Genomic DNA, 23,640 nt, shown 5'->3' with positions numbered 1-23,640 from the left:
GAATCAGTGATGATGAAGCAGTTTTAGACATACAATGTACAACTGAATTTGAACACTAGCTGACTTGATTTTTTATTATAGCATTAACCACTCTCTTGTGGTGGTTAAACTTACCCTAAATTTCCTGTGGTGGCTTTAACAAGTTTCTGGCTCAATTTGTTCAGATTCTTGGCATAGTGTCCCTCTAGGTCCGCCCTGCAAATAATGTTCAGTCAAAATGACAAAGGAAAATGAAAAATCAGATTCTAATGAACATGATGACTTTGGAAATAACCAATAATAATATGTTATTGCTATTTTTGTTTAATTACAGTATCGGCTTTTAAGTACAATTGGAACACTCAGTTACTCGCAGTGCATTGACACTTATTCACAGTGACAGCCAAATACAGGCAATCTCCCATCAATTATGGTCAACAATATAATAAAGAATTTCAGATATATATCAACATACTAGTTATAGTACCATTGAGGGTTTTCAGTCCACTTCACTCTGCAGAGTGACTCTTAGCTTGCGCAGATATAATAGTACTGTATATAGGGTTATTTTCGCCCTGTGTTATTTTCGCCTTTCTACACTTGCAAACGGTTTTGCCCAGTTTTGAAATCACCCAGTTGCAGTTGTGTTAACAGAGATATTACTTGTAATATAGAATTCGCCCAGTCTTAAATTCGCCCTCTGATAATGAGGGCGAAAGAGGCAAAAATAAAGCGGGGGGGGGGGGGGGGGGGGGGGGGGGGGGGGGCAAGTACTTCCCTGTATACAGTAAGTTAAACAAAATCTATTTTTTTCATATAAATATGTAGAAGAAAAACCCTTACATAAATAAGTTTGAAATGCAGTAGGAGGTTTTTTTTTAATGTTTACCTACCTTTCTTGAATGATGATAGAAACATCTTTGCAGAATTCACTCCCTTGTTTAATGTACTTCCTTAACTCCTCAAACCCGTTTAGACCCTACAAAGAATTATCTAGATAATTAACATACCATTACTATCCTCGCTGTCACTCAGCTGTTATATATAACTATATGTAAACTATGTATACTCTGTGTAACTGATAGAGAATGTTTATCTGATATAGGAAGTATTATTGGTCCATACTTGGAATCACCTTTAAGTACTTACTCCAACCATTGAGAGCTTTTAATAGAATAATGACCAAGTGTATAGTGGATTATGATGACATGATTGCAATCACCAGCTAATGCCATGTAAATTCAGCTATAATTATTAAATGGCATACTTCATGCCAGAATTAGATCTCTTAAAACATTCTGTAATTCTAAAAATTTTCAAAATTAAAAAAAAATCTCTTTCAAAGAGAACAATATTATATTATCATAATACCGACACATGCTATAGGCTCTATCACTTGGTATCTTTAATCAATTAATATACAAGTATATAAATAAATGCAAGATTGTATGCAATAGGATAAATACATCCTCTTGTAAATACATTGTACTCCATGATTTTACTGAAAAAAATGTATAAAAATGTTTAAACCTGAAAAGTTATTTACAAGTCATACATACTTGTGATGTGATAAATTGCTGACATTCGAGAAAATATTTCATTAAAAAGGAAGTTTGAATAAAGACTATGGACAGGAAGCACATTATGCAGCTAACCGTGCACTTCCTCTTAAAGGCAGCCAGATCCCACAGTATCCGGGCTCCCAGTTACAATTCAGGCATTTTATACGATTAACGAAAAACAAACAGAAAAATAAATAAACTCTGAAAATACTCCTTATGCGCAAACATGCATCTTTAATCAGAAAAAAATTTAATTGTCGGCCAACTGTACTTCATGCAAGATTATGTAACAAAAACATGTGATCAGTTTAAATTAACATAAATTGATCAATTAGGAAAAAAATTACGTTACAATGCATGTACATGCCAGCAAAAAATAATCTTAATGTATACATGTATGCATTTTAATTTGATGAAGCCCTCACTATTTTATATGTATATTATGCATCATAATTGTAATATGCAATCACTAATTAATGATCAACATATAATTTCATGAGTTTTCATTTTAATCACTAATTAGTGAAATCATATTTCATTAACGTAAGTGATCATATTCGTATATAATGTTTTAATAGGGACTATAAACAAAATAACAATATTAAATTCATTCATTGAAATAGAAGAATTCTTTAATCACCACTTAGCACTTTCTGTATTTACCAGTGGGATATTATGTTGCCAGGTAATACAGTATATATGTGTACAATCGTACCAACATTAAACTTCATTCAGTCACCATGTTTACATCTAGCTGTGATAACAGTTTATCATACTGAATTTCTCAGACTTAGGCAATTTAAGGAAAAATATATATACACATTATCAAATTCTCAATTTTTTTTCCCCAGTAAGATATTGGTACATGCGCCAGCATTTAAAAATCTGCATGCAGTGTAAGACACTCGATCAATACACATCCTTGTCCTGAAACTAAATCTATTTCAATCCCCACCCCTCCACCCCCACACACAATTAAACCCAGAATCTCTTAATTAGCGCATGTAATTAATGACTTACAAAAAGTGTGTTATCGGTCCATATTACATCCTCCATGATAAGAGAACAGTTCAGAATCCTGCCCACCAGTAAGTCAACACTATAAATCTCTGATTCTAACAAGAACTTAAAAGCTACGAGGATAACGTGTAACGATTACTTCCTGTTTGAGTGAACTCTTGAGTCTACACACACACACTCTCACAGCAGCAGTTTAATACATCCTGCCATAAACCACGCACACCTGTCTCATAATATAGATACCTGGATACGCACACATAAACACAGGTGAAATATTTTTATATACCCGGACATAAAAGCAGGAAATTAATGTCGTAGAATTATTTCAAATTCATGTAAAACAAATATATTTCATTAGAGTTCAGACGGGAAATTGTTATAAATAGAGGATTTTAAATGTATTGCATAATGCATCCATCAACTTCAGAGTTCTTAATAATTTTGATTCTGTTTAATAAGCACTGACAATTAAAGCCTGCATGTTACTAAGTTAACAATGCATTTTGGTATTTGAGCACAGCTTTTACCCACATGTTTGAACTACAAATGTAGAAAAAGAGACTTTATCTGTTTGAGGAATCAGATTATGTGTGTCTATCTGTCTGTCTGTCAGAGTTTATCAATTATCTAGCACTGTGGGAACCTCATGATGGTCACTGACAGATAAACCTTCCACTAGGTACATGTATATTATATATTACTGTGGTTTCATATTTTCGTGGGTATCAATTTTCGTCAATTTCCTGAAAACCACAGTTTCAAGGATACATAATTTTGTGGCTAATGATCTTTTCAATACAAAATGTTAGTTGAAATTGAACTTCAATGAACACTTAATTTCGTGGATCAACTTAACAACAAAATCCACGGAAATTGGTATTCAACAAATATTGATGAAACCACAGTAATCAGATTTACATGTACATACTTACCCTAAATTTCCAAAAGAACATAACACCCCCCCCCCCCCCAAAAAAAATATAAATTTACTTCCTTGTGTGTAAAACATTATTATGTACCATAATGATAAATGATTGTGTCATTCACAAAACGGTCGAGGGTCATTCAGCAACATGCACTAGATATTGCCCATCACAAACTCTCCCCCTTTACTAACAGAACACACTAACCTACTGACATCATAGAAGAGCAGTCCATGAATTATTAATTAATTAATTTTACCTCCTTCTTCATACTGAGCCTCTTTATCTTCTCTTTATATCCCGGCATTCTCAATACAATGGACCTCCCATGATTTTAAGTTAAAATCAATGAACTGAATCAGACAAAACAACTGCGATAGTGTGTGCAACATAAAATTCCACAGCTTCATAAACCATCATACACAATTTAATAACTTCCGATGGAAACAAAATAAAACGGCTAAATTCAACCACAGTTTGTGGGTCACATCCTTCTATAAGCTTCAATGAAAGAGTTAAAATTGGACTCCGCTATATTCAGTGATGATCCATGAAATGACAAGATTCCTCAGTGATTTGAAGAATTTAAAACCTGGCTGCCTTTATCAGAAGAAGAATCTTAAGATAACAGAAAGAAGGGAAAGTAAATTGAGGGGAACATCCAGGTATTTCACTGGGTTTCAGAGAAACCAATGTAAATTGAAGCATCCTGGCATCACTTAAACTTCCTCAGTCAGAACACAGCAGCAGGTGCCCCTTCACTGAGAGAGAAAGCTTGTAGAGTACGGTCCAAGTCAACACTGGGACAGGTATTATATAGGTGTAATGGTGGGGCAAGGTGTGAATACAGATCAGTCAGCCAGCCAACATGCAATTACTGGGGCCGTTACATCACACATTACATAATGATCTCCATTTATGCTAGCTGCTTCAATAACTGTTAAATATACTGTGTTCGCTGAGGTCCTTCAATCTAGTTAGGCAATTATCATTAACTGTTTCAATGAATGTGGAGGGTGTCTCGCCACTAATCTGGGAAATAATTGTGTCAGTTGGGCATAATTAAATCATAGAGTATTATACATGTTTAACATTTTAAATATTTATTACTGTATTACACATATTTCAAAGATCAATTTTTTATTATCATCTGCCTAAGCCCAATTTATCCATCAGAAATGCAGATATGTACTACGGTAATATGTTTTTGGATACAAAGTGTGATTAATTAACTTGAATGCATCAATTGACAATTTGCATTGCTATAAGGGTGACAATTAATGTCTGTGTATTCATCAGACAATCATTTAGGGAAAATAAGACAAATCTATAAATATTCTACACGTACATTAAAAGAATGTCCATGTTAGGGTTTAAATAATTATTCCGTGCTCATCCTGTTGCGTAATTCCTGAGATAAACTGTTTTCCCTCTTGCACTACCATCTGAATGGCCTTGAACTTCAGTGTTCTTAAAAAAGCATACAATTCATAGGCAGTTTCGGTTTTACTAAATATCACTGATAACAAATGTGCTATCTAATAACTGCGAATACAACGTAATGATAATTCAGTACATACCTACACAGAGACCATGTTTAAGTATGAGCTATATTTATGACTATAAAGTCACAATACAACTTTATAAACACTGTTACACTGTGTATGCATGTATCTATAACCTCTGCTGCTGAGCCCTGAATTGACAAAAGTGATTATAACATCACACCTACACCTACATGTAAATATTACCACATGTATATTGTAGCCTATGACACACTGACTAACAGCTGACATACAAATACATCAAACAATTTCCGCCTTGTAGACTAGCAGGTAAAAGATTAAGTTTCCCTCCAACTCAAAATTTAAAAACAGTACATCCCGCAGTATTACATAGCAAGGTAAGACAGACCAGGACAGGTAGCCTATACACCTGTAGTACACCTGTATATATATACTACCCACCGGACATATCTCTAGTTCTTGGGCTGACCTCCTTTTTTTGCGTCGGAATGAGTTTCTGAGAGTGGACATATAGACTCTTAGATTCCCCGTACTGCTGCGACACCGACTGTGTTGGTATAGGTAAAAGCCTCCATTTTGTTTGTCTCTGTTGACATCAATCGTTCACGCGCACATAAACACAAAGCGTTCACCTGTCGGTGGGATCCCTCTAATCACATGTTAAGAGATCCCCACTGCATTTCTTGTGTCTTTCATTTTCTTTCAAGTAAACCTGAGTGTGTGCAAGCAATTTTTTTTCTTTTTTATCAGTTTGAAAAAACTTCTTATCAATACCTGGTCCTACTGAGCAGTCTAGGTAATGTTTGTATAAAATTTAAATAAAAAATACTGACAGAATATTATATACACAACAAATATATTTGGAAACTTGACAGTAGGGGATAAGATTTCACTCCAGATTACTGCTCTGAAAAAAATCTATGGTATTCAAAATATCCATCTTCTAGCTGGGTCACAAAGCAAACAGACAATAATTATAGCTGTGTCCTTCATAAGAGTAAGGAAGGACAGTTACATAAAAAATCTAAAATTAGGACATTTTTAACAGTATATACATAACGAAAGCACGTACATCATCACTTAAACAGCTTTAAAAGAATGTCATGAATGTTTAAATGACATTTGTACATACGTCACATTTATCTTGTAATTTTGCAAAATCATTAATGACATGGCAGTTTCTCTTAAACTACAATATTGAAATTCATTCACAATACTGGAGAGGTGGACCTAAAGGGTCACTATAACTCCCCCCTTCACTTTGGATGGCAATAATTGGTACACGGAAGTTGCTATTATATGTATAATTATATGTCTATGGTACTTTGGTTTAAATTAGGGGGAGGGTCAGCTGTTAAAAGTCCATGACACAATGTAATGTATGTAAACCCTATACACACAATATACGGAATGTATAAGAATACAAAAACACATGTACTGGCAATGAGGCATAGAATGTACATCCTAATCATGGACGTAATTACGTCTCGTTTAAGACATATCACTGACTCTACATCTTCAGGTTTCTCATTGTCTCACTATCTACTTTTTACTTATAAACTGGTCTCTTTGAAAAGGGGAGCAACTCTTGCAGTTGATGATTTTATCAATAATATATTCTGACCCAGTTACGAGAAAATCATACATAATTAATAACAATTGGCAGAGAAAAAGAAGGTGATTCAGTCCCAAGAAAAGGTAGCTTAATGCACAGTGACTGTAATTGTTAAAAAAAACAATTAACAATAGAGCAAGATTGCGTCCTAAAAAGAGATACCGGTACTTGCTTCTTGCACTGTATACTTTTGGCTTAGATTTCAAAATTTTTAAAATGGCAGGAAGAATTAGAACACTTCGTTGGTACAGGTAACTTAATTAGTATAAGATTGTTCCATAGAGGTGTGACAGCTCCTCAGAGAAATCAACAACTGACTTCCATGAACTAATTTGCTTAGTCTGTCACTTCCTATCAAAAGTAAAAGATTTTGTTAATCTAAACGAAAAAAAAAATAATCCATTTGGTGTAAAAAAATTTCTCCAAGCCATGCAGTGCATGTTTAGGGATTGTCTTCAATAAATTTGACAGTATAACTGGTCCCATGGGGCGTACCATATTACATGTATATACCCTCTCTGTATGGATCCAGCCAGTTAAAATGCCTACATAATCCCACATTCTTTGAAATTCTATCATCAACTATCAAAGAAAATCAATTTTTCAACAGGTTTTTTTCTTAAGTGTTGAATCCTTTATGCAGTCACTGCAGCTAAAAATTTTACCTGATGATTATTAATAACTTTATTACAAGTAAACAATGTGGTATTTTCCTTCTCTGTTCATATTTTGTTCCATAAATCAAGTTCTATCAAAAATGTTTTCATAGATTCTGTATAATGTAAATTCCTAATCAAATGCAAGGAATTAATACATGTAACCGCGTAAAATCGCAAGAAGCATCCTTCGTGGATTTTAAAATCTGGTCATTATTTTCTGAGAGTTGAAAACTACAAGAAATAAGGAGAAAAGTTCAACGTTTGCAATTTTATATTGTCGTGATATGATACAAACCAGAATTAACGCAGAATTAAGTACTCGCATAACATAAGGAATTTACAGTACACATAATCACAATACTGATAAGTTCATAACTGGTGCAAGAAGATGTGAGTATTTTATGGTTTCTGAATGCGAGAATCAAAAAAATAAAGAAATTCATACATATAAAATTGTAAATAGACCTTTCGAAAATTTTTAAAAATGTATTTATCACAAGGAAACTTAATTTCCTGGCCATATTTTTACTTCCTGTACTAAATCAAAAGCAATGACTTTCTTTTCCATACTTCATGGGAAACTTCCTTATATTCATCTATTCAAAGAACTGGAATAAATCTTAGCTTGGCAAAATGTCAACAACAAAAACATCCCAAAACGATTAAAACAAAATCTAATGACGGCATTTAAGGGTCCTTGACTCCTCGATACTTTTACGACGGTACTTCACAACATGGTGATTTCAACCCATTGTTAAACTGCTTACATCGCCAAAATGTTTATGTCTATACAATCTCAGCAGTGCATTAATAAAAGCTTCAGTTTACAGGTTCAAAGTTCCAATACAGCAGGGACTTTTGTTTATTTATATCAAATAATACATATTTAATTGTGGATTCCCCCCCCCCCCCCCCAAATTTTTGTTTTATAATTACGCCGAACGAATGCTGAAATTCCATATATCTAAAGAATAATAGAGTTAAGGCTTGCGCGCAAAAGTTTTCCCAAAGGTGTGAAGGATCAAAAAGAGCTTTGCCTAGTCTCCAAAATATAGAGAGCAGCTTTTTTGGTATGATATTATCGACATCATTATAACTCCCTGACTTAAGTGGACATTGTGGTAGTTTATGTGTGTTCTGACCTAGTCTTATATATCACATTGATTTAATAATTACTAGCTTTTCCCATATTAACCTCCCATCCCCTAAGTGGACAACAGAGGAACACAAGACCATTTTTTTCCCCCTGTACACAGAAAACTCATTCAGGTGAACTTGAGAGCTAGATTTTTCTTTTGACTTTCTCTTTTTCTGGTCAAATCGTTTCTAACTTTACCAGCATTTACCAGTTGAAGGAAATCTGAGAATTCATAATGACAGATACATGTATTTATTAGGACATTGTTTTATAAACATTTCCTTCTTTGTGTGTTTCCTTAATTTTGGATATACATGTACAAGTGACTAGACCAATCATCCCAGTTAAATCTAATACAATGTACTGTGATTAATTAAGGAGTCACAAATCTTTTAATATATGTATATATTATGAAATCAGATATTTGCCCCAAAAAAATTATCATCATTACGAAGATTTATACAAAGGTTGACCAAAAATTGTAATACATTAATTTAAGCAATAATTCATATACCAGTAGCTTATATTATATGATAGTGTATGTTGTGAGCTGAAATTTTTCTTCAGTGTTACAAAAACTCAGACCATTTAATAATATACTTTGAATTCATTTTCGTAAATGATAATTCTATGGATAACATAGGTCTGAAGTTTTCATGATCAGTAAAAGTAAAATATTTTTTGTTGACATGATTTTCAAGGGTACTCTCAGAGCAAGAGAGATAACTCTTGATTCAGAATATAAACAAGCGCGGCTATGTTAAGGCTGCCCAATTAATTTTACAGCGATATGTAGAAAGTCAATTGTCTGTACTTCATAAGATATGACGTCATAGTTAACTTTGACGTCATGATCTGCATTCCTTTCGATCGTTCTTAGGGAATGTATCGTAATGTAATAAGTGATATTCATTGTGCATAATAAAACCGCTTCATTCCTTTACATAGACACTGTTGTAAATACTAGTGATACTAAATTCAATATCACCGATATGGAGTATAAAAAATCAACAGTTTTAAAGCTTCGTAATAGGTAAATAACTATTCATAAACTAATAGTTTAGAGACTCCCCCTGCTACGTGTAATCTAATGAATGGTGATATGTATATGCATATAAAAACGGCTTGACACAAGTGAAAGATAAAAACAATCTTAATAGTATATTTTACGTGAAATCGGGAGAGAAAATAAGTACCAATGTGAATCTTGCTGGGGGAAACCTACCGATTGACCCGATTTTGTGTAAATCGAGTCTAAAAGGTCAAAATGTGCCTAATTTCGATGGCGGTGCGAAATCTTTTGACAATATTTCAAATAAACGAAATATTTATATGAACCCCCAGCAAAAACTGCAAAATACATTACTTATCGAAGGATTTTTCATAAAAATATTTTTTATTTAATGTCATTATTCACTTGTGCCGATGCGATTTTTATACATTATTAACCGTGTTAGAATACACCTGTCACGTGCTTAAGAGAGATATATGACGTCACAAAAATACATCAAATATAGTGTTGGATGTCACTGTTAATTTATGTAAAAAAAATTTAAAGAAACTCGCTTGGTAAAATTATTTTTCGATAATTAAAATAGTATCATTTTTCGATATATATTTAGCTTCGGACAGCCTTAACATAGCCGCGAGGTTTGTAGGAAGGATGTAAAAGGTATTCACAAAGTCCATTACCATCAAAACCTTTATTTTCAAAATGGGCACACCACACTTACAGACACTGCCTACTTCATTGAAATGATCATGCATCTCATTCCTTCATTCAAAAAAAGAAAATAACATAATATGCAAAGCATGCATATGCATCCAGTTGTGACTATTGAAACTAAGAGAGAAAATTTTATAAGCAGCCATGAAAGAAAAGAACATAAACTGCATTGTCCCAATGCAGAGGAAGTTCACGCAAAAGAAACCATCAAGGCAAAAAAAGCTATGGCTAAAGAATGGCTGCAGCTAAAGTACCCACACAGACAGTGGGTCTATAAGTACGTTAACAGCCACAAGACCGCATCATTTATGCTGCTCAAGCCAAAAACGAGTTGTTTACCTTAGCAACCGATTTCTGGATTCCAGAGGATGACAGTCGATGAATCCAGGAATGAACGGAGCCAGGAACAGTCAGGGACACTCGACTAATCCGACTCCTTATCCGAGAATTGTGGCGACGTTTGGGGGCGGGGTTACAGAATCGACAGTGTTGACACAAAGGGTTCTCCTTGGAAGTCGCCATTCACATTTATCTTTCACAACTACACGTCTTTACATTCCTCCTTCAAATGAAGCCTGACTTTTACACACATTTCAAGCAAAGATTTCAAAGAAAGTAGATCCCAATTCACTTGAATAATATAACTGGTTTCAACCCTTAGATTTCCAACAAAATAACACACTACAATCCGACACAATATCACAAAATGTGATGGACATATTCCATACAAGGTAGATGGTAATTCACTCTTAAACAACTGGGTTTCAGTCCTGAAATTTCTGACAGAATTACATTAACATACATGCCTGAGTACTTTCCCTTGATAAACACCTACCTCTTCTATTTACACTGAATTATGTAATAAACATCACTATCTAAACAGGGCCATTGAGACAGTTAGATACTACTGCAGCACAGCCAGTGGGAGATAGATTACTCTTTATTGTTTCTCCTTGACAAATAAGTATGTACATGTACTTGCACTGGAATACAAAATAAATGTACTGACAAATTGTACTGCTGTTATAAACACATACATTGTAAACATGTTTTTACACAACTTGACAAAGAGACCAGATGTTGTACCAAAAAAACCCTCCTTTCTCTGCCAGCAAAGAATCTGAACTACCACTTAATTAGCTGAGAATACATTAACCAGAGACAAAGGTTTTTTTTTCTGTAATCATGCTCTACATGGGAATGGCAGTTGAGAGTATTCCTGCAATTTTCTTCCTTGTTTCGTGTCATTGAATACATGTTATTGTACATATGCAATCTTGTAACAGAAACTAAAACACATCAAAGCAAATAGGTCTCCATCCTCTTACAAGTATTATACTGGTAAATATTCAAGTCATGTTCCTATCAGGGTTTATCTGCCAAAGTGTACATTAAAATCCAACGATCGCATTCCATTTAGATAAGCCATTGAAGGTAATAGGGCACCCAATGTAAACAGAAGAGGAAATTAAGACTTACATGCATTCATTTTTTATACAAAAATTTGAAAACATTCTACACATATTCTCACGTGACTGGTTTTTTTTTATATTGTGTTTTTGGAAATGATTATGGGTCCACTGGGTGTATGTTTATCTGTGCAGCATAAAATGTTACAGTGACTAGAAATAGAGACCTTGTTATTTTAATGAGCTTCATATCCAAGTGGTGTAGATAAATACGCTAAATTCATAGCCGCACTAGTCATTGAGCAACAGGCATTAAATTTCAATTCTGTATGATAATGTTAGAGAAAAACTAAACATGTAAAACACATAATATATTGTTCATTCTGCTTTATGAGTGGAACTCAGCATGCAACTGAAAGAAGTACCGGTACATGTAAAGTATAATCCATGGTTCTAATCCCCAGATATTTCACAGTTTGACTGTTAAAAAAGAACCTGCATTCTAGCTGAAGTTTAAGTTATTAACTATCAACAGCAAATTAATCCAAAGAACCATAAGGTGGCTCACCACACCGTGAAATATTTTCTCAAATCAGCAGAAAATTACTTGATTATAATAGATATCATAATGGATAAGAAGTATTTAAGTCAAATAGGCAAAAGAATGTGCAATTTTGGATGAATAATTACATATTCAAAAATTTAATTTAGTTAACATGAACAATAGCTCCGGGCGGATTCGAACTCATTATCTTTGGTTCAGAAGCCCAATACTTCAACCACTGAGCTACGACGATATACAACCCATTTGAATGATATAAACAGTTTAACAAAACATTTAAATCGCCATCTTGTGACGTAATGTCTTAAAAAAGTATAAGTGTAGGTGTAGTGAGGTACCTTAACCTCTCGCCCAATACAAAATCATTTCTGACAACATAAATCTTAAAAGTCCATAAATATTTCATTCTAGTTTCTGAAATTTTTTTAATGAAAATTATGATGAAAATCTTTCAAATTTCCAGGAATTTACAAGAGACTTTACGCTTACGGTACATCGTTTAGAATTTGCTGGTCTTCTTTAATCATCATATTAAATCCACGGTCAGTCTGAGGTCAGAGAAGCTATAGACCGACCGTGGGTTTCTGATGATGGTGTTTTTCTTACCATTTAACTGAGTGTACACTTATCGTAGTAATTTACTAAATCCAATAACTTTCTCTATTTGCTTTGATGCAGTCAACTTCAACATTAATCATTAATAAGTTGTATTTATGTTGCATGGTGTTACCATCCCAAATAAAACCATACTAAGAAAGTTATCAATCATCTTTAAAAAAAAATGTCTTCAATTATATGGCATAGATTTATTTATCAAGGTACAATCTAATTAAAATTAGACATTCTGAACCCGATACAGCTTCTCAAACTGTTTGAGAAGAGATAGCGGCCAGCCGGATTAAGAACGTTTAATCTTAATTAGATTGATCAATGTATGTTTTATGGAGAGAGAGAGAGAGAGAGAGAGAGAGAGAGAGAGAGAGAGAGAGAGAGAGAGAGAGAATATAAAAGTAGCAATGTCAAGGACTACACATAAAAAGAATGACTCATAATGAGTGAATGTTCTAAACCTGTGACCACCTCTCAATTTATTTGCATTGATTAGCCATATGATAAAAGAATATGTTCACAGATAAAATAGATCTAATACCAGTGTATGTGGATGACATTTTTTAAGTAAGGTGTCGATGTAGATAAATTGGGGGGGGGGGGGGGGGGTAAATTAAGTGTTCATGAAGGATCTGCAAAATATTTGGCTGACAATTTCCATCTCGTAGAGGAAAGTGAATGTTTGTCATTGCGAAATTGTGTGTAATGAAACCCTGCTGGGGCCATATCATCAGCTTATCTCGCCATATTGGCAATCAATACGTAAAATGGGTGACACTCAAAGCTGATGAACATGTCCCCTTTAACTAACAAGAGTCTAGAAAATAGATAAAAAGAAATAGATTCACAAATTATCTGGAGATCATCGTAAAAGGCGAACACGTTCATGTGTGTCAAAATCCCTATATAATCGTTTCAGTAACGAATGAAGACCGTGATAGCTGGCCATGGCTTTTAGTAGAAGCTAGTTGTTTCAAAATGAAGGGATAAAGAAATGAATGCTACTTACCACAAAACATTCACGAAATAACGACATTTTGTCCACAAAATCTAATAAAATCTAAAGATGCAAAAAACGAAAATCAGGCGGAAATACATCGGATGTCACGGTAGAGTGTGTTACATACAAAACCTATATTGCACAAGTTTACATAACCCGGAAAAGGCTTCAAAGTTATTAGAACTTTCTTCTGGATTGTGTTTCTATACAAAATTAACATTATATGTAACGTTTATCAAAGTTGGGAACTAGGCGTCTGCATTTTACGGCATTTCAAACGCATAAAGCCAAAGAAAGAAAAATATTGACTCACTTATTTGGGGCGGCGATGGATTTTCAAAATAAGAATTTTTTGACAGAGCATTGAGAGAAACATTTTAGCAATTTGATCGCGTGTTATTTTGATAAAATTTAGTTTATTTTTATTTATAGCTAATGTATACCCCAATTTTAATATGCCAATATTTTGGAGAGAGAAAAAAAAATCAATTTGACAAAATTTTGTGACATCCCTGGACCAACTATTTTTTTTCTTTTAATTTCATAAGTCGGTGACTTTTTGCAATAGTTTTCATATATTTGAAAGAAAAAGAAATCCAGAGGACATGAATACCAAACATGTCGTAAAAACGTGTTCTTCAAAACTTTTGCGCTTTTTCAACTTTGCATAGGGTCCCATAATTAAAAGTGTAAACCTTCGAAACGATCGACCTCTAGGAAATAGGGATGCACACATGCATGGTAAATAAATTTAGTTATGTGCAAGAAATTTTATCAAAATATATAGGGTAGAAATATAGTTAGACCCGGCCTCTTTAACAACTATAGTCAACTATTTTTTTTTTCGTATGTATACACGCGCAGTGTATAAGATAAGATATTCTTTATTTCCTCCACATTATTGGAGAGTATTATGATGTTAACATGAAACTAAATAACGAAAAACAATAGGAGAAAAATAAACATAAATACAAACATATTTACAATCAGTACAAGAGAAAACAATATTCAATTTACATTTTACTACAATCAATTACAAAATGATCCAACAATAAAAATACGAATTTCGATACACAAATCATAATTTTTTTTTATAATGTTGGTGTGATAGTCAAAGTCAGTAAATTTTACAGTAAATCAATCACCTTCATCAAAAACTATACCGTTCTCTCCATACAGATTTTCTTTAAAGTGTACCTGTATATATCATGTCATATAATCCCCATGGGGAGGGATTAAATAAATTAATGACTTTCATTCATGAGCAAACATCACCAACATATGAAGTATAATATGCAGAATAGGCCGAAAATACAACATGCAGGCACCGGGCGGTCAATTGTGCTGTCTATAGTTTAAAATTTAAATTCTGCAGAAATATTTTTGTACAAGTTAACCACTCTGAGTTTAGTATATCCGGTAATCCTTTTTGGTACAAGTTAACTACAACGTATATCTGGTCAATCACTCACTTCCTGTCAGCCTTACTGACCAGTCCGGTCTCACTTTGTCTATCGTCTTCAATCTGGTTAGATGCGTGCCTCGAGCCACTAAGTAAGTCTTTTTTATTGAAGTAATTGCTTAAATCTGTCAGTATTTAATTGTATTTTTGAAGTTTAGTTACAGATGACAATTTTATTATGCAGATAAAACATTCTCAAAAGTATGGCACGCCATTATGGTCTTTAAAGTAATTTACATATTTTTTCTATGTATGAAGTAAGGTTCTATATTTTCCTATTTAGTAATTTGTTATTTCTATTTGTTGTAGTTTTTTACCAATATTATTCACGACGGCAACGTTTTCCACACAAAATAAACTATGAAACCTGTGTGACTTTTGTTTGCGTTGTGCGTTGTGCAAGGTTAGCTATCTGCCTGCACCAGGCAGAATATCAATGGTTTTATTCTTCTTTTTTTTTAAAATAGATACCCTTTACCTAATTAATAAACATCTATCAATGATTTGGAATATCTAGTAATCTTCAACATTTAGATATTTTCATAGAAATTGTGCAATGATGCACATCAAAGTCAACAGTCTTGTTTTATATTGAGCATATTTTATTGCATAAATCTGTGTGTTATCATATACATAAGGACCAGAGGCAAGTTTGCACGTATTCCTGACATCTCCTTAACATGAAATTGTATTTGTTATTCAGTTGCATATTCTTACTATAATATATATTATAACACATCACTGATTAAGGCACTTTACTTAATTTAAAGAGACAGTACAGCTGAAAACACATGTGTGAATAACTTCAGATTTACCTATTGTATAGTTAGGAAATAAGAAATAACGTTGATTGTAATAGTTGAAATACATGAAAATCCCTTTCACATACTTAATTAACGTAATTATGAGCTTCCGGAAATTCAAGGGTCGTACAAACCGGAATAATCTTATATCGTTTATTTGTACCACGTGGACTTTGATTGACAGTAATTGACACGTGCTGAAAACTACAAGATCTTCGTCCCACTACGGTCATCATGGAAAACGAGGTTAAAGCGATTCCCTAAATGAAAACCATCCGCTCCTTAGTCTGGTACCCGCCCCCGCCACTGCGTTTTCACTTCGTTTTGGGGTCAGGTAAAAGCCGGCGCCATTTTGAAAATGGCGACCTCCATGACTGGGATGAGGTAGGAATTTACCACCGAAGAAAAAATCGGGAATACCTTCTTCTGACTATGAAAAACAATTCAACCAACCCATACCGAGTGTTTATGACAATCAGTTGTATCGAAAAATGTAGTTTTTTGAGTATGTCAGAGCCCTTTTATTTATTTATCTCAGTTTTTTTGCAATGTTTACATACCCCCCGAATTAAATATCTATCTGTAATTATTTAACCAAGGATGGCTTAACTTTCTAAATGAGTTGACAAGTTTACCTAAGCTATACACTAATAGAAATCACCGAAAAATCGGCAGGGCCACGCTTACATGACTGGAAATGCAGGTGCTAGAGCTCGAATTTCCTCTATGTCAACCATTTAACATTATCATAATAGATTTAGCTTGGAATAAATTAAAAAAGAGTTTTTGCATAGTTTGATAAGGACATGATGATGATATACATTATTTGTCAATAGTTATTGATGCAGAAAACAATCACAATGAAATCCTTTCTGACCAGCTGCCCCAAATTGTTAAAACTTTATCTGTAAGACTGAGGATTCCATCAGTAGATGGTCATAACTCTGTGCAAGAGGTATATAATTTTGTATTGAAGCCACTATTACTTCAGCTTGTTTCATTCTCAGAAGAATTTCCTTTTACAATTGTTTATTGTAAGCTACAGTGACCAGTGTGGGTATTGAGTAGAGCTGGCACAATATACTCCTTGGTACACCTTAGATGATCAACTATCTGAGTAGCAAACACCTTTGTCAATGCTAGTTCAGTACCATCCCTAGTAGCCTCCAGAGGTAAGTAAAATTAAATGTCGCAATTCTTCATTAGATCTAGAAATGTAGTTCAGTGAATTTTTTTTTTCTGTTTTCAAAAGGGAGTCAGTCCTTGGCTGTTGAATTGGGAAAAATCATCAAATTTTAAAATTTGGTCAATTGCAAATAACTAAATAAATGTCATTGTCTTTATTGATAAGCTATATTCTAATTCCATCTTTTGTGCATTAGATTATATTAAGTATAATTAATCTTTTCTTTTACTCTTTAAAATTCATTCTTACTCTTTAAAATTCACTGTATAAATATTTGCAATGGGAAAGAGCCGAAATCCGAACAAAATTGAGCTGTATAAAAAAATTATATAAGATATACCGGTACATGCATTATGAAACTTATCAATTTCATTTAAAAATAACCTGGATAGCTTAATGGAAAAGCACTTGTTTGACACAAGGGATTTAGGTTCAAATCCTAATCTGGGTAAAATTTGAAGTTGATGAGTATTTGTCTCTGATAATACAGTGCAGTGTATTGGAATATCAAGCACTATATAATTATATGTACATTGTACAGTAGCAAGTCAAGTAAAATTTAAAACTTTGTTTGCCATATATCCCTACTGACTAAGGCATATGTTCCTGACTCAAGATACCGGAATTGATTTTTATTTTTTTTTTTTTATATTAAAATCCAGTAGTTTACAACACCTTTTTACTATTCAATTTTGTGTATGAACTGACAATGAGATTCACAGATCTACTGGTAAGTTTAACATGGTGAAACTATACTTGATCAGTGTTAGTTTGTCCTTGAGAAGGCTCCATGATCAACTTTATCATCAGAGAGATCTACCAAAATCTTTCAGATATAATTTGACTATAGACTAATATTATTTAGTAAAGTAAAAATCCATAAATTTTACATTTTGGGTTTTGCTTCTACAATACTAAAGAAGAATTAGAATGATCGATATCTGGATTATAATTCTCAAAAATGCAGCAAAATGGACAACAACACCATACCACTGAAATGCAGCCTCATTTTGTCATACATTTCAAGAGACATGGAAATATTGCTCTAATATCAGGAACTCTTGAAAGAAAAGAAAAACATATACATGTATATAGAGTTACACTTAAAATCAAGAAGTAAATAAATGAAATCGAAGGAACTGGCATCTTTGTTGAGGATCAGCTAAAGGCCTCTCGGCAGATGTACTGCCACAATTAAGATATCTAATATAGTGGGTTTTTTAAAAAACAAATCAAAGGTGCCGAAAAATGTATTACATATTTTAAAAAAGAAAGAATCCACGGATTCCATGTGCCAGTATCTTGGTAAATACAAGTACATGCATTTAGCTTATAAAATAGGCTCTTTTAATCATCTTGTAAAAAAAAATAACCTGGTTAACATACCTTTTTTCTGGACATGATCAACCACTATAACAACTCAGTTCTTTGTAGCCTGGCCCCGCCGTCACCAACTTTCCTCAAGTAAATACTCTGAGATTTTACCTCAAATTCATGCCCTTTTCTTTAAAAGAAATAAATGAAAACGTACTTTAATTAATCCGATTTTATACTATGTATATTATCGAAAAGAACACAACCAACCAGGTGTGTTTTAGTATGACCTACCAACAAAAACTAAAACAGAGGAAATTCGAGTTCTAGCACCTGCATTTCCAGTCATGTAAGCGTGGCCCTGCCGATTTTTCGGTGATTTCTATAAGTGTATAGCTTAGGTAAACTTGTCAACTCATTTAGAAAGTTAAGCCATCCTTGGTTAAATAATTATAGATAACGTTAGATATTTATCGGGGGGTATGTAAACATTGCAAAAAAACTGAGATAAATAAATAAAAGGGCTCTGACATACTCAAAAACCTACATTTTCGATACAACTGATTGTCATAAACACTCGGTATGGGTTGGTTGAATTATTTTTCATAGTCAGAAGAAGGTATTCCCGATTTTTTCTTCGGTGGTAAATTCCTACCTCATCCCAGTCATGGAGGTCGCCATTTTCAAAATGGCGCCGGCTTTTACCTGAAGTGAAAACGCAGTGGCGGGGGCGGGTACCAGACTATCCGCTCCCCGGGTTTTGATATAATTATGTCTTAATAATAATTATGTAGTATTTGTCGGCAATTAAAAATTGGAATATTGTGAACATATTTTGAACAAAATATCATCCAAATCAAATTCAATGTTTTAAAGAGAAAGGATGTCATTACTTATATCGATGTAATTTTTATATGATTTTCATGGTATCTTTTAACGGGATTGTAACCCAGTATCCTAAAATCGTGTATTTTAATATATTTCATACGATTATGAATGTTGACTTTTCTTTACTCACGCAGACAGTGTAAACTGTATGACAATGCAATATTCTATATTTTGTAGATAACACCCATGCAAAGAGTGTAGCAACACCCATGCAAAGAGTGTAGCAGAGAGCAGAAGTGAGTGGGTTGGGACTTGAGATGGAATAACCCATCATCACAAAAATGGCAGACCTAGCTCTGATCGAAAAGACATTTTGTTTTATTTAAAAAAAGAATTTTATCAAGGCTAAATGTAAATAGCCATAGCCAGGTGGATTTAAAGTGTCGGGCATGTGATCCGTACGGGTGCCGGTCAATCCGTACCCAAACAAAACCGCCCCGGTCAATATTTTGGCTAATCCGTCCCCAATGTTTGGTCAATCCGCCCCCAAATTTTTGTTCGTTATCTGCCCCCAGGTTTGGTCAATCCGCCCCCAAGTTTGGTCAATCCGTCCCCAAGGTTTTGTTTTCATTTTCATTTTCACATACATAATGTGTTTCTATTTCACATATTTTTTGTTTCCATTTATTTTTTTCAGAATGTACATTGAATGTGTTCCATAACTTAATTAGAATAATGTGAGATTTACGTAGATTATTAGTTGTTTTTTTTTAATATTAGTGTAGTGTTTTGTTTTTTACTGTCTCTGTATTCCAAACTTTGACAAAATACGAATCGTGTTTCATAATCAATGTATTAATAGTATTTACCTTGAATATAGAAGAGCGTATATTTGAATGAAATTCTTCCAATCTTCAAGGAGAGGGGCCAAATTCATAATAATCGCTAAATACCAAGGGTGGCCATAGTTTTCACACACTAATAAAGACTGTGCAGACCGCATGTGACGCTAATTGTCAAAACAACAGGTGGGTATATATAACTATAAGAGATGGTGTCATAAATTTGGATATGGAGATTTTCACCGTATACACGTCTAGTCAAGGTATTGCCATGATTGCATATATGTAATATATTTTTTCAGCGTCTACGGAAAAACAACACCATCACGGATTGGTGTTGCAGTGTAAGATCAAAAGCCCATCGATGTCCAGCAACCGTTGTGCAGAACGGCGATAACTTTAGAAATGGGCCAAGTGCTCACAACCATCAAGCAAAACCGGGAATTGGCATCGCAGTAAAGATCATGTCGGAGGTAGGAACAATATGAATAATATGAATTAAAGTATTTATCTGATTGGACAATTAACACAAAAATGTGTAATGTCTAATATTTTTTACAGGTCAAGGCTCGCGCAAAAAATGAAGTTTTCACGTCTGCCGCCACCATTGTACAAGACGTACTGCAGGCCAGAGTCAATGAGAGTGAGCCAGACAACAGCAGACCTGACGTGGAAAAACTCATTCGACGGGCAAACAGAGCGGGAGAAAAAATGCGACCAAAACATCCCGTCAACCTTGAAGATTTCCGGGTATATAATAATTATCATACAATTATTTAATGTTTTAAACTTTAAAAAATATTATCATTTTGAAATGTAATTATATCACAAATTTTAGGTGGACCATGCGTTTATTCCCGATAACTTCTACTTGGAAATAGCCAAAGTTGACGATCGCCGCCATTTCCTATTTGCTACACCGGATGGATTGGAGACCCTGGCAAAAGCGAAACGTTGGTATATGGACGGGACATTTAAAATTGTACGGGCCCCTTTCTACCAGTTGCTGACAATCCATGCGTTCATAAAATCTGCCGACGCAATGAAACAGGTCCCACTGGCATTTATTCTGATGTCCGGAAAACGGAAGACGGATTATGCTAAGGTGTGAGAACTTCTTAAATAATAAATAATTATGAAAAGGTAGATTGTTGGCAATGTTGTTGGCAACGTATTATAATTCATATTGGTCTGTTTTTCAGGTACTCTCGGTTCTTTTGGACCACATGCCAAGACAACCCAAAGTTGACAGCGTAGTTGTTGATTTTGAGGCGGGTCTATGGCAAGCCATACGAGAGACAATGCCGGACCTTGAAATCCATGGATGTGCGTTCCACTGGACACAGGCAGTATGGCGAAAGGCAACAGAAATAGGATTGTCTTCAGCATACCGACATGACGACGGGACTCACGACCTGATTCGCATGGTCCTAGGACTACCCTTCCTTCCAGAGAACCACATAGCACAAGCTTTTAGACAACTACGTGGACTGGCTACCACACCGCAATTAGAGGTACATTGAATTATCATATTCCCGTTAATACAATATACGAGTAAGTACAATTATGTTCAAAAAGTATACGTGAAACTTTTTTCTTTTTTTTCAGGAACTGATGACTTACTTGGAGGAAACCTGGATCACCAATCCAATGTGGCCAACCAAATGCTGGTCGGTGTATCGGCAGTCCATTCGGACGAACAATGACGTTGAAGGTTGGCATCGTCGCCTCAACGACAAGTCCCCAAATGGACAGCTGCCTTTCTACATATTGGTGCAACTTCTCCACCAAGAGGCGTCACTTCTTCCCCTCCAGCGGAAACTGGTATCGGAAGGAAAGCTTTGCCGCCGACAGAGGAAAACTGGCCAACAACAGCGAATCTTTCGGTTGTGGGACAAGTATGAAGACAAGCAACTTCGTTCTCGTCGGTTCCTCTTCCTCTGTGGTAAAGTCATTGGACCAATCGACAAATAGACTTAATATTACTGACTGACGACGTATGACAAGAGAATTCTTCAGATTCTTTCGTCGCCTCGCTGCTACATTGCGTTATAGGATCTGAAATCTCTCAGAATGACAGTTCACTGGTTGGGTTTGTATATGTGAAATTTATTGTGAGCATTGTAAAGCTTTTTATTATTCTCAGTTAATCTGTATTGATTAATCATGTGTTCTTTTTCAGATTTATTTTTAAATTTCACGTTCAACTTGTTAAATATAGAAATAATTTATTTTGATAGTTTTGGAATAGAATTTTTTATATATTTGAGATGAAAATTTCAGAGGCAATTTTTATTCCCTTTTTTCTGATAAGAATATGTTTTTTAGCTCTTTGGGTTTAATAATTTATTTTTTCCAATGAAATTTAAATTTTTACTTTTGGGTTTAAATTTTTATTTTTTACATTCAAAATGATGGCTCTTAAAGAGGAGGCCTCCACGTGGCAAGAGCTGGGCAACGGTATCAACATTCGTTCTCTCTGGGTAGAAATGAGTAATAACATGATACCGGCAGACATCCTCATAAATCATTTATATAGCTATTTGGAAACGATAGCTTTTTATATTACTTTAAATATCATTAATATAGCCATTTAGATATGAATCCATTTAAATATAAGCAAAATAAAACAAAAACAAAACTAAAAAAAAAAACTAATGAATCTACCGGGGGACGGATTGACCAAAGCATGGGGACGGATCGACCAAAACAATGTGTTAATTAACATTATACCAGGGGACGGTTTGACTAAAGTTGGGGATGGTTTAACCAAAATTAAGGGGCGGATTTACATTGCCTACATAATTATACGATGGGACGGTTTGACCAAATTTTGGGGACGGATTAGCCAAAATATAGGGGACGGATTGACCGGGACGGTTTTGTTTGGGTACGGATTGACTGGATTTCATCCGTACATGCCCAATTCGAAAACCGCAGGGGTGTTACCTAGGTCTACTGAACTGATTTTTTTAGATAATTATTCATTTTCATCCCCAAACTGCAAATTTTTCGCTTTTTGAACATATGTACAGTTTATTTATCAGTTTATCATTATATCTTTCATGCGCGGATCCAGAAAATTTTTCCGGGGGGGGGGGGGGGGGGGGGGTCCGAAGGATAATTGTGTTTGCCAGGGGGGGTCCGAGGCATATTTTCGCGATAATTTTACTATGTAAATTTTCATTTTCCAGGGGGGGGGGGGTCGGGACCCCCCCGACCCCCCCCCCTCTAGATCCGCGCATGTCTTTCATAATCAAATAATTTACTGTTAATTTGAGTCCAAGTTTGTTGTTCCACATTAAATTCAGGAACGCTTTAATTATCATAAAGAATACTTCAAACTACATTTTTTCTTCAATGTAGTGAATAGTGAATTTTCTTCAATGGAGTGAATTGTATACAAATGTATTATTGGGGTAAAAAGTGTGAGGACCTATTCAAATAGTTTAGAAAATGGGATTGTCTTGCATGGCT

At 34.4% G+C, this 23,640-nt stretch overlaps 2 protein-coding genes across 6 annotated transcripts in view; one reads left to right on the top strand and one right to left on the bottom strand.

Annotated features, from left to right (window-relative positions):
* Positions 1 to 13,832, bottom strand: part of LOC128163072 (nostrin-like) — a 28,746-nt gene extending 14,914 nt beyond the window's left edge. Inside the window, exons 1-4 of one of the 5 annotated variants that reach the window (XM_052826536.1) lie at positions 13,738 to 13,831; positions 10,488 to 10,710; positions 873 to 958; positions 115 to 195 (exon numbers count right to left, since the gene is read on the bottom strand). In XM_052826536.1, coding sequence (XP_052682496.1) covers positions 115 to 195; positions 873 to 958; positions 10,488 to 10,670 — 350 coding nt within the window. In that variant the 5' untranslated portion in view covers positions 10,671 to 10,710; positions 13,738 to 13,831. Of the gene's footprint in view, positions 1 to 114; positions 196 to 872; positions 959 to 2,561; positions 3,485 to 3,743; positions 4,383 to 5,451; positions 5,784 to 10,487; positions 10,711 to 13,737 lie in introns of those variants that run through there. The other 4 variants (XM_052826541.1, XM_052826537.1, XM_052826538.1 and 1 more) reach the window with 4 other exon arrangements.
* A 7,232-nt stretch (positions 13,833 to 21,064) lies between these two features.
* Positions 21,065 to 22,137, top strand: LOC128162480 (uncharacterized). Its single transcript, XM_052825709.1, has 3 exons — positions 21,065 to 21,268; positions 21,366 to 21,677; positions 21,772 to 22,137. The coding sequence occupies exons 1-3, from the start codon at positions 21,125 to 21,127 to the stop codon at positions 22,135 to 22,137; spliced, it is 822 nt and encodes a 273-aa protein (XP_052681669.1). The 5' UTR covers positions 21,065 to 21,124.
* The last annotated feature ends 1,503 nt before the right edge of the window (positions 22,138 to 23,640 follow it).

This window comes from Crassostrea angulata, chromosome 9 (assembly GCF_025612915.1).
Source record: "Crassostrea angulata isolate pt1a10 chromosome 9, ASM2561291v2, whole genome shotgun sequence".
Lineage (NCBI taxonomy): Eukaryota > Metazoa > Mollusca > Bivalvia > Ostreida > Ostreidae > Magallana > Magallana angulata.
The sequence above is the reverse complement of the archived record's forward strand: the minus strand, read 5'-3'. Positions and strand labels throughout refer to the sequence as shown.

Bases quoted from the DNA above. Each gene is read 5' to 3' on its own strand.
- LOC128162480 (XM_052825709.1), top strand. From the start codon at position 21,125: ATGGACGGGACATTTAAAATTGTACGGGCCCCTTTCTACCAGTTGCTG. The intron at 21,269-21,365 runs GTGTGAGAACTT...TCTGTTTTTCAG, and splicing joins GGAAGACGGATTATGCTAAG to GTACTCTCGGTTCTTTTGGA. The intron at 21,678-21,771 runs GTACATTGAATT...CTTTTTTTTCAG, and splicing joins CTACCACACCGCAATTAGAG to GAACTGATGACTTACTTGGA.